At 45.8% G+C, this 11,496-nt stretch overlaps 1 protein-coding gene, 1 non-coding gene and 1 pseudogene across 2 annotated transcripts in view; 2 read left to right on the top strand and 1 right to left on the bottom strand.

Moving 5' to 3' along the window:
• Gucy2d (guanylate cyclase 2D, retinal) overlaps window positions 1-1,537 on the bottom strand; it is a 14,511-nt gene extending 12,974 nt beyond the window's left edge. Inside the window, exons 1-2 of the mRNA XM_031352336.1 lie at window positions 765-1,537; window positions 376-680 (exon numbers count right to left, since the gene is read on the bottom strand). Of these exons, the coding sequence (XP_031208196.1) occupies window positions 376-680; window positions 765-1,491 (1,032 nt within the window). The 5' untranslated portion in view covers window positions 1,492-1,537. The remainder of the gene's footprint in view (window positions 1-375; window positions 681-764) is intronic.
• A 3,597-nt stretch (window positions 1,538-5,134) lies between these two features.
• On the top strand, window positions 5,135-5,234 carry LOC116079379 (annotated as a pseudogene).
• A 1,299-nt stretch (window positions 5,235-6,533) lies between these two features.
• LOC116079480 lies at window positions 6,534-6,695 on the top strand. The gene has a single exon (XR_004114025.1). It is a non-coding gene; the product is annotated as a U1 spliceosomal RNA (small nuclear RNA).
• Window positions 6,696-11,496: the final 4,801 nt, after the last annotated feature.

Here is an 11,496-nt window from a genome sequence, read left to right on the forward strand (position 1 = left end):
GGGGGGGGGGGGGGGGCGTAAACGTAATAATGAGGATGCCCTAAGCTAAACCAGAGCTCTTACAGCATCCAGGAAACTCCAGATCTGCTGCCCCTACAGTTGGCTCCCCCTTGGCCCCACCCTTTCCCACTGGCTCCACCCTCTCGTTTCCCATGGCTCCACCCTCTCCATTTCGCATGGCTTCACCCTCTCCTTTCCCATGGCTCCACCCACTCCATTCCCATTAGCTCCATCCTCTCCTTTCCCATGGCTCCACCCTCTCTATTTCCATGGCTCCACCTTCCTCTTCCTACTGGTTCCATCCTTCTCTCCTTGTCTGTTCTCAACTCACTTCCCTGGCTCTCCTTCCTCTTCTCTTTTTCATAGTCTATCTACCTGCTTCAGGTTGAGGTCAAGAGGCAGCTCTTGGTGTTCTTGGGCTCTGCGCAGACTGTCTTGCACGCTGCCTCCAAGAGGACAGTGGCGTGTGAGTGTGAGCACCGCATCGTGAGCCCTGCGGAGCTGGGAGCTGTTGACAAATACAGCCAGAGCCTCCGGGCCTGGAGACAAAGCGTAGTGCAGCGTGTCGAAGGGCAGGAAAACCAGGGAGCCGTCAGTCAGACCCAGCTCTTCTGCAGCTTCCAATAGGTAGCGCTGCTCCTCGCCGCCCAGCAACACCGAGTGCATCACCATGATCACTACTGTGGACACAAAGGTTGACTCGATGCGATGCCCACTGCCTGCAGGACCCGCCCACCTTGCCCGCATTCTATTTGGGCGCTTACCACTAACTCTGGGCCCGTCCCAGATCCTCCTGAGGGCCTCCCGGGCTCCAGATCTGTCTGAAGGCTCCATGGAGGTCACTTGGGCAACTGGCAAGCCCCGGGCCCTGAGTGCTGTGGACAGAGCGCGACCCGCCTCCACCCACAGGTCCTGGGGTGCCGTGATCAGGGCCACGCGCGCCCAGCGGAATGCTCTAAGAAGGACGTAGAGAGCATCTGCTGCGGGGGTCACTGCTGGGGCTGTAGTGCCCGCTGCCCGCGTGCCAGGGCAGCCCCAGGGCACCAGCGCTACTCCAGCTTCTTGGGCTAATAGCTCGGCTGGCCGGCAGGCTGCGGGGTTCACCGGACCCACCAGGCCAGAGACTCGAGCCAGCGCGGAGGACACAGCCCCTAGTGAGCCCGGGGTCAGGCAGGGTTCTGGGAGCAGCGCAACCTCGAACTGGGGGCCGCCATCTAAGGCAAGGTCACGATTCAGGCGGTTGGCGGCCAGACGCGCAGCTAAATCCGGTCGGGCTCGTGCAAAGATGGGGTCGCAAGCCCAGGGGCCCAGTACCCCTACTTTGAACACAGACGAGAAGGCAGAAGGAGATGGGAGCAGCAGCAGGAGCAGCAGGAGTCCCGGCAGCCCTGGCCAGGGCAGGGCCCGCGAGAGGCTGAACGGGGACTGCCACGCAGGGACATAGAACCCAGCGCCGGGAAGCCCTCCCGCTGGCAGGAGCCACGCGCTCATCGCCCTCTTCTGTGAACACAGAACAAACAAGATGACAGTTGCGACCCTCAGCACTCACTCCCGTAGGGTTCTCCGCTCAAGCCTGTTTCTTAAATTCCGCCCAACCCCTAGGGTGTCTTGCCTTTCAGGACCCTAGGTGGCAGCCCAGCGCATCGCCCCAAGGTCTCTTTGGCCTAGCCTGCTTGTCCTCAGATTGTTTATCCTTCCTTCTTCTCCCGCAGTCTTTGGGGGTTCAGTGGAGAATACTCCCACGTCTTCACACAGGACCGAAGTTCCTGTGTGGGTCCTTCATTACTTACCGGAAAGGCCGGGGCTAGGGCTTGGCTAAGGGGTCACAGGGTCGATGCCCCTTCGGTCTCCCCAGGCAGCCCAGCCCAGGGCGGGGGTGTGGGAACAACCCACTGCAGCCCTTAATCTCTCCAAGCCGATTAGGAGCTTTTGATCAAGCAGAAAGGGGCGGGCTGATGGAGGATGAGAGTTTCTACTGCTCCTCTCTAGAGTGTGGTCGGCCCTGCTTCTAGACAGCCACAGTTGCTTTAACTAATCATACATACAGAGAGAAAGTAATAGAATCTACCTTACACCGCGTACGAATTCGACGCCAGACTTACTTATGAAAGTAAAATGTTCATCGTTTTCAGCTGTCTCTGCAAAAAGTGAATCAGATCAGAATCACCTGTGGGAAGGGGGAGAGGAGAGACAGTTCAATGGTTAAGAGCACTCGCTGCTTTTTTCCAAGGACCGAGGTTCAATTCCCAGCACCCACATGATGGCTCACAACCAGCTCTAACTCTAATTCCAGGGACTCCAGGGCTAGCTTCTGAAAGAAAGCACCTGGTGGTGCACAGATGTACATACAGACAAACATAAATAAGATAATAAAGTTAATTTTTAAAAAAATCCTCCGTGGGCACTAAAGCTAGGGGGAAACTTTGAAGAACATCAGGATGTTTTGGTTTTCACGATTATAAACTATCACTCCATTAATTGTTTATAGGTTGATAATCAGCAAACATATAATTGCTGTGGTTTTAAATGTAAAAAAAATATTTATAGCAAGATGTAGTAGCCTTTATTCCCAGCACAAGGGAAGCTGAGGCAGGTGGATCTCTCTGAGTTTGAAGTCAGCCAAGTATACCTAGAGAATTCCAAGACAACCAGGGCTACACATAGACCTGTCTCAAAAAAATTATTTTACATATGTATTATGTCTACATATGTATGAGTGCCTGAATATATGTATATATGTGTGCACCATATGTGTGTAATGGCCAGCGGGGGTCAGGAGAAGCATCAGAACACTGGAGTTATACACAGTTGTGAGTCATACGTGTGTGCTGGGAGCCAGCCAATAAGTAAGGTTTTGAACCGTTGAGTGGTCTCTCCAGGCTTGGGACTGCTGCAGCTGCTCTGCCATCTCCCTTGCTCCGAGGTATTCTGTCTACGGGCACAGGACATTCACTTGCCCCTTCAGTGGTTAGTTTTGACTAAATTGTCATATTTCATCTCCTGCATAATTTCTCTCCTCCCTTCCTCTCTCCCGCCTTTCTTCCAACTCATAGGCAACCTTTCGGGAAAAACTTTAAACAAGTAGAGTTATAAAAATTCTACAAAAAAATCGACATTAGTCAGGCATAGTAGGAATCTGCAACCTCGGTACTCAGGAGGTACAGGTAAGAGGGTGGTGACTCTGAGGCCAGTTGGTCTACATAGTGAAGGCATGGCTTGGAACAAACAAAAAGTATCTTCGAGATGGCTCTTGAAGAATGACATGTGTGGTGGGGTTGCTGGCTTCCACATACACTCACAGACACACTCTCTCTCACACACAGAGAAAGAGAGAAAGGGGGAGAGAGAGAGAGAGGACAAATTTGGACTGTGAGAGGGCAATTTGATGTTATCACTGTACATTTATGAAATTAATAACTGTACTACAGTTATACTAAGGAATGCCTCCCCCCTGTGGTGGTGCACATCTTTAATCCCAGGAAAAGGCAGGCAGACATCTGTGAGTTCAAGGCTAACCTAGTATATACAGTGAGTTCCTAGCCTGTCAAGCTACATAGTGAGACCCTGTCTCAAAAAACAAAACAAACAAAAAACCAAAAACAAAAGTCCCAAGTAATAAGAAATGTACATTAAAGGATTTAGTGGCCAGGCAGTGGTGGCGCATGCCTTTAATCCCAGCGCTTGGGAGGTAGAGGCAGGTGGATTTCTGAGTTTGAGTCCAGCCTGGTCTACAGAGTGAGTTCCAGGAGAGCCAGGGCTACACAGAGAAACCCTTCTCAAAAAAAAAAAAAAAAAAAGGATTTAGTGACAAAGCACCATGAGATATGTAGCTTACCCTCAAAATATTTCACAATAGATGATACTTGTCATATAAGTATGTTGCATATATTAGATATTTCAAATAATGAAGAAAATGCTAGCAGTGAGTAGATCTGGGGGGTTAGATGGCTTGCTCTGTGGATGGAGTGCTTGCTATGCAGGCATGAGTTTGGATCTCACGCATGAAAATAGACAGCGCAGCATCATGCACGCTTCTGTAGTCCTGAGCTGGGAGAGGACGGACAGGCAGGGTCTGCGGCTCCTGCCACACAGTGAGCTCCAGGTTTCCTGAGAGACTGAAAGATGGGTTAAGGTGTTTTTAGCCAAACCTGACCATCTGAATATGGGACCCATATGATAGAAGGAGAGAATTAACTCCAGCAAGTTATCTTCTGACACACTACACACACACACACACACACACACACACACACACACTCATACACAAACACACATACATACACATATATGCACATACATATAAACACATACACATAAATACCTACATACATATGCACACACATACACACACACACCTACCTATACACACACACTCACATACACACATTCATATCACATACAAACACACATACATACTCACATATACATATACACACATATACACACACTCATATACCTACATATACACACGCACATATTCACATCATCACATACAAACACACACATACTCACAAATCTACAAACACACATAGACATACACATACACATATACACACACATACACACATATTCACATACACACCATACACATACATATATGCACATCAAAACACATACATATATGCACATCAAAACACATATACACACACTCACACACATATACACACTCATTTACACACACACACACACACACTGTGGTATATATATATATATATATATGTATGTATATATATATGTTTTTTTTCTGTATACCCCTGGCTGTCCTGGAGCTCATTCTGTAGACCAGGCTGGCCTTGAACTCAGAAATCCACCTGCCTCTGCCTCCCAAGTGCTGGGATTAAAGGCGTGTGCCACCACCGCCTGGCTGTGGTATACTTACACTCACAAAAATCAATGCATAAGTGTAATAAAAAATAAATATGGCGGAGTTAGAAAGAAAGCTCAGAACACTTACTGCTTTCCAGAGGACCCAAGTTTGATTCCCAGTACCCACATGGCAGCTCACAACTTTCTGTAACTCCAGTTCCAGGGGATCCAGTGCCCTCTTCTGGCCTCCTCAGGTAGGTGCACAGACATACATGCAGGCAACATATCCATACATATAAAATAATAAAATATAACTTAACAGTAACACAGTGGTGCAGCTTATTACTAAAATTGGAACAACACAGAGAGGATCAGCACATCCTTGTTGCAAGGATGACACACGCATTCACGACTCTTCCACGATTTTGTCTTCTAGAGATGTCAGAGAGGCTATACCCATTAGGTCTCATCAACACTACTGCCTAAACAAGATCTGAGCAATGACACTAATGGGCATTCTAACACAGGAGGGGCCCATCTTGAGGGCCTCATCCCTACACAAAGAACTATGGGTAATGGGGAACGCTAAGAACAGGAGAAATGGTCTTCCCCAGAAACAAGCCTTCCAACTGATTATCCAATAGCAAGCAGTCAGCCTGGAGGCCATATACACACAGGTAACATCGTATGGACTGAGAAGATTGTGTTTGTGTATTTAGGGATATTTACAGGTGTACACACACACACACACTTTTTTTTAAAGAAAAAGAGGCATTGAATTTGAAAGAGAACAAGAAGCAAGTAGAGTTCATGGGAGAAGCTGGAGGGAGGAAAGGGAAGGGGAAATAATGTAATTGTGTCATAATTTCAAAAAACAAGACAATAAGATGGCGAGAGATAGAGGAATACACTGATACCAGGGTCAATCTCTGGGCATGCATAGACCAGTGTGCCCAAGTGCACACATGCACACACACACATAGATCAGTGTGCCCAAGGACACACATGCACATACACACATAGATCAGTGTGCCCAAGGACACACATGCACATACACACATAGATCAGTGTGCCCAAGTGCACACATGCAGATACACACATAGATCACTGTGCCCAAGTGCACACATGCACATACACACATAGATCACTGTGCCCAAGGACACACATACACATACACACATAGACCAGTGTGCCCAAGTGCACACATGCACATACACACATAGATCAGTGTGCCCAAGGACACACATACACATACACACATAGACCAGTGTGCCCAAGTGCACACATGCACATACACACATAGATCAGTGTGCCCAAGGACACACATGCACATACACACATAGACCAGTGTGCCCAAGGACACACATGCACATACACACATAGATCAGTGTGCCCAAGGACACACATGCACATTCACACGCAGACCACAAACAAACATACTCTTGGAAAACCATAAGTGAATCAGGGTAGAGACCACAAATACATTTCTCGCTATATTTTATAATATTTCATAACTTTGAAGTTATTTCTGAATAAAAGGTTAATAGAAGATGCTATAAAAGAGCATGTGTTCTTCATCCCAGAATAAAAAGGGGGTTCCTAGAGACATATAAAATCCAAAAGATACAGGGAAAGATTAATACATTTTTTAAATGCCCAGCTCCAAGGAGAAGCATGCAACAAAGAAATACGAACCACTGACAAGAAAATCTTTAAAAAACACAAGCATACTACCTGGCAGGGGAGATACCTCCATCACGAAGGTGGATTTCCCAGGGCGAGGCTTATCCATTGCACTCCGGGTGTGCTGACCCTGCGATTTCCCCAAATGCGGGAAACTCAGCTGCATAATTTGTGGTAGTGGGGGACTGCGTTTGCGCTCTCTCCTGGAAAAACAAAAAAACAAAACACAAGCAACAGACTGGAGAGGTGGCTCAGCAGTTAAGAGCACTGACTGCTGCTCCGAAGGTCCAGAGTTCAAATCCTAGCAACCACACGGTGGCTCACAACCATCTGTAAGGAGATCTGACTCCCTCTTCTGGAGTGTTTGAAGACAACTACAGTGTACTTACAAATAATAAATAAATAAATAAATAAATCTTTAAAAAAAACACAAGCAAATTTTTAGGGGTACAGCTCAGGTCATGTGGAGCTTGCCTAACATGTGCATAGCCCTGAGGTCAGTCCCCAGTGGTATATAACAAAGAGCACAGTAGCACTCACCTGCAATCCTAGCACTTGGGAGGTAGAGACAAGAGGGTCAGAAGTTTAAAGTCACCCTCAACTACAAGATGAGTTCAAGACCAGCCTGGGACTCATGAGACACTGCCAGGAAAAAAGAAAGAAAGAAAGAAAGAAAGAAAGAAAGAAAGAAAGAAAGAAAGAAAGAAAGGAAGGAAGGAAGGAAGGAAGGAAGGAAGGAAGGAAGGAAGGAAGGAAGGAAGGAGAAAGCATAAAACAACCACAAAAGTTGGTATTTATATATCTCTCTTTATATTCATTCTAATCTCTATACCTGTTTTAGTTAGGGTTTCCAGTGCTGTGAAAAGACAACATGACGAAGACAGCTTTTTTTTTTTCTTTTTTTGGTTTTTCAAGACAGGATTTTTCTGTGTAGCCCTGGCTGTCCTGGTACTCACTCTATAGACCAGGCTGGCCTCGAACTCAGAAATCCACCTGCCTCTGCCTCTCAAGTGCTGGGATTAAAGGTGTGCGCCACCACCACCTGGCCTTACACATTTCTTTTCCCAAGACAGCTCTTATAAAGGACAATATTTAATTGGGGCTGGCTTACTGGTTCTCAGTTTCAGTCCATTATCATCATGACCCGAAGCATAGCAGCATCCAGGCAGTCGTGGGGCTGGAGGGGCTGAAATTTTGGATCTACATCTTGATCCAAAGGCAGACAGGAGAAGATTTTATCCCACATGCCTAGAAGGGTCTCCAAGCCCACACCCACAGTACCACACTTCCTCCAACAAGGCCACATCTACTCCAGCAAGACCACACCTCCTAATAGCACCACTCCCTGGGCCAAGCATATTTAAACCACCCCAACACCCAGGTATTAAACATCCCAGTATTAAAATGGACAAAGAATATGAGTAGACTCATCAAAGGAAAAGCTCCAAAGAAAACACCCAACCTCTCTAGTAACCAAGACGACAAGAAACAAAACAAGACAGCCACAAGCCATTCACACCCAACAGATTGGCAAAAATGGAGTGTGACAATAGGGAACTGTTGACAGACAAGCCTACACTTGCTGGTAAGTGTCATTAGGACAGTCTGGCCGTGGCAGATGTGACAGATGTGGCAGACGTGGCAGACGTGCGTGGCAGATGTGGCAAGCCCATTTTCAGTATCTTTCCTAGACAGTTAACTTTCATTGTTAATTTGATGGGATTATGTAGAAACACACCTCTGGGTGGAACTATGAGGAAGTTTCTAGAACAATTTAAATGGTGCAGGAAGGCCCGCCCTGATGTGGGAGGCAGCATTCCTTGAGCTGGAGTCCTTGTACAGAGCAAAAAGAAAAGGGGCTGATCTCTACCTCCCAACCAGCCACTCATGCTCCTTCCTCACCCTGTGCAGATACTGACCGTAGGAACGCTTTGTTATTCCCCAGAGCCTGACATTGGGAAGGCTTTGCCACTCCCACGCATCTGAGGCACTGTGGTCCTTAAGATAGACAAACCCTTGTCAACAATACACGTTCCTGTGGGATTTCACACTCCTTACACTTCAGCCAGAGCTTCCTTGGCTCCCACACTTATTTAGAAGTTATTCTGTAGGTTTGAAATGTTACTAGAACTCCTTTTTTGTTGCTGTTGTCTTTTTATTCTATTATTATTATGTGTGCTCACGATGTGTGTTGGGGGCAGGCACACGTGTGACATGGAGCTTCGGTAGAGAGGTCAAAGAATAACCTTTGGGCATCCATTCTGTCTCTGCCATGGTGACTGAACTCAGGTCATCAGGTTTTTACAGTGAGCTATGCTGCAAGATCAGTATTACTACCTTTTTTAGTATTACTATTTTAAAGCTTTTGCATTACTTTATTAACTTGTGTGTACATATGTGATACAGTATACTGTGGAGATCAGAGGACAACATGCACATGTTGGTTCTTTCCTTCTACCATGTGGAGCTGGGAGACTGAACTCAGGTTGTAAGCCTTGGTGGCAAGCACCTTTCCCTACTGATCCAATGTCAACCCTTACAACAACCCTTACAATTTTTTTTAAATTTAATTTAGTATTGACTTACTTAGAAAGTCCGGTACTTCTTACCTTCCACAGGGACTTATATCTCCCTTGTTGGGCACATCCCCTCACAGTCACAGAAATTCCACCCAATCCTTCCATACCTCAGATGATAATAAGGTATGATTTGGAATAATCGTACAAGACTGATTTGGAATCACTGATAATTTCCCAAGTATCCTTTATTAAATGAGTCCATGCATGGTGTAGTAAAGATGAAGGGAAGACTTTTTTTAAGATTTTATTTTTTTTTAAATTTATTTTATGTATAAGTACTTGTCATTGTCTTCAGACACACCAGAGGAGGGCATCTGATTCCATTATAGATGGTTATGTGGTTGCTGGGAATTGAACTCAGGACCTTCTGAGGTGCAGTCAGTGCTCTTAACCATTGAGCCATTGCTCCGGCCCCCGAAGGGAAATTTAAAAAAAATAAATAAATAAATAAACTTTTTTTGTAGTAAAGTATATTTAACAAAAAAATTTCTATCTTAGCCACTCTAAGTGTGCAGTCCAGTGGCATTGAGAACATTCATTTGTGCGGTCACCACCATGATCCATCTCCAGGGCTTCTCTTCCTCATCTGAAACTGTAGACACATTAAACAGGAGCTCCTCAATTCCTTGGCTCCTCATCATGGTCAGCACATTCTCCTTTTCATCCCTGTGAATCAGATCATATGAGTAAAGTCATACAATATTTGTCCTTTTAAAATATATTTGTGTGTGTGTGCATGCATGTGTGCATGTGTGTGTGTGTGTGTGTGTGTGTGTGTGTGCACAAGAGTGTGACAGGTTATGACAGGTAGTGGTCTGAGGACAACTCATTAGAGCCAGTTCTCACCTTCCACCTCCTGGGACGCAGGGATCCAACTCAGATCTCTCTGCTTGGACCACTTTAGCCACTTTAGCCACTGAGCCATCTCACTGAGTCTGTCCTTTCCTCTCTCGGTGTCATGTGTACAAGGTTGTCCTACATTGTAGCATGGATCACAGCTTCATTTCTTTAAAAATTGTTGTTATTGTTGTTGTTTTCTTTTGCAAGACAGAGTCTGTCTGTGGAACAGCCCTGGCTGTCCTGGAACTTGCCTTGTAGTCCAGGCTGCCCTTGAACTCACAGAGATCACCCTGCCCTCCGCCTCTGCCCCCAGAGTGCTGAGATTAAAAAATGTGCCACCCATGCCTGGCCCTTAAAATATTTTTATTAGCTCTTTGAGAGTTTCATACATGCATACAAATTATTTTGATTGTATTCAATTTTCAATCCTTCCCTTCCAGATTCCTTCCCACCCCGTCATCCCCCCCAGATTTCACACTTTTTCTCCCCTCCCACCCAGAGTTTAACTTCTGCTGCTCAGATCCTCTTGGGTGTGGCCCCCTCCTCTGGAGTGTGGTGGGCCCAGCAGGACCACATCCTTTGGAGAAAACTCTGTTCACCCAGAAGCCATCAACTGTCAGTAGTTCCTCAGCTTCAGGTAGGGGCTTTGTTTTGTTTTGTTTTTTTAAGCCTGAATAGCATTCCTCTGTATAAACACACCACCTGTTTTATCTGTTTGTCTATCCACCCTTGAGTTGCTTTCACTCTGTTGCTGTAGAGAGTAAAGCCACTGTAAACATAACAAAGAATTCATTCTTTGGAGCTTATAACTAAGAGTGAAATTTCTGGATCAAACAGTGATTTGAGGAGCTGAGATGCTGGGGTTTCATTTTAATTTATTTTATTTACAGTTGCTGCACTATTTTATACTCAAGGGGTAGAATATTTCAAATCTATCCTGGTCTTCATTCCAAGATGACATAGCCCACTGTGCAGCCACCACACTGACCCCTCTCATTTATGCTCCTTATCTGACAATTTGCATTCAATCTGTAATGTACAGAAACAGAACTGGTCCTCTTATAGGAAGGGTGGAGCCAAGGCTGAAAGCCAAGTTACCAGAGGGCAGAATTATAATTAAATCCAAAGACTATAAATAGCGTCGGATGCCCAGGGAAGCACATAAGAAGGTCTGGGTTTCTCTTTCTATGGAAGGAAAGGAAACAGTCTCTCTTCCTGCTTCTCAGCCCCTCTCCTGGGTCCCTCAAAGTCACGGAAGAATTCACAGAAGGAATTCAGTTCTATTTGTGGAATCACTGCTGCAGCAGATAAGAAAAACATTTGTCTTTAAAAGAGGCAAAACAACTGTGTGTGTGTGTGTGTGTGTGTGTGTGTGTGTGTATGATTAAGCCCAAAGCTTTACATGCAAGCACACTGGTAGTGAGCTATAACTCCCAAGCCCCAAACAACTTGAAACAAAGAAACTTGGCTTGAGGCTTGAATGATTCAGTTGGAGTAAAAAACAAAAAGCAATCCAGCAAGCACAACACAAGACTGAGGCTAAAATAGAGGAGGGTAGAAACCAGGAGATTCCATTCCACTACAGTTT

The sequence above is a fragment of the Mastomys coucha genome, unplaced genomic scaffold (assembly GCF_008632895.1).
Source record: "Mastomys coucha isolate ucsf_1 unplaced genomic scaffold, UCSF_Mcou_1 pScaffold5, whole genome shotgun sequence".
Taxonomy (NCBI): domain Eukaryota; kingdom Metazoa; phylum Chordata; class Mammalia; order Rodentia; family Muridae; genus Mastomys; species Mastomys coucha.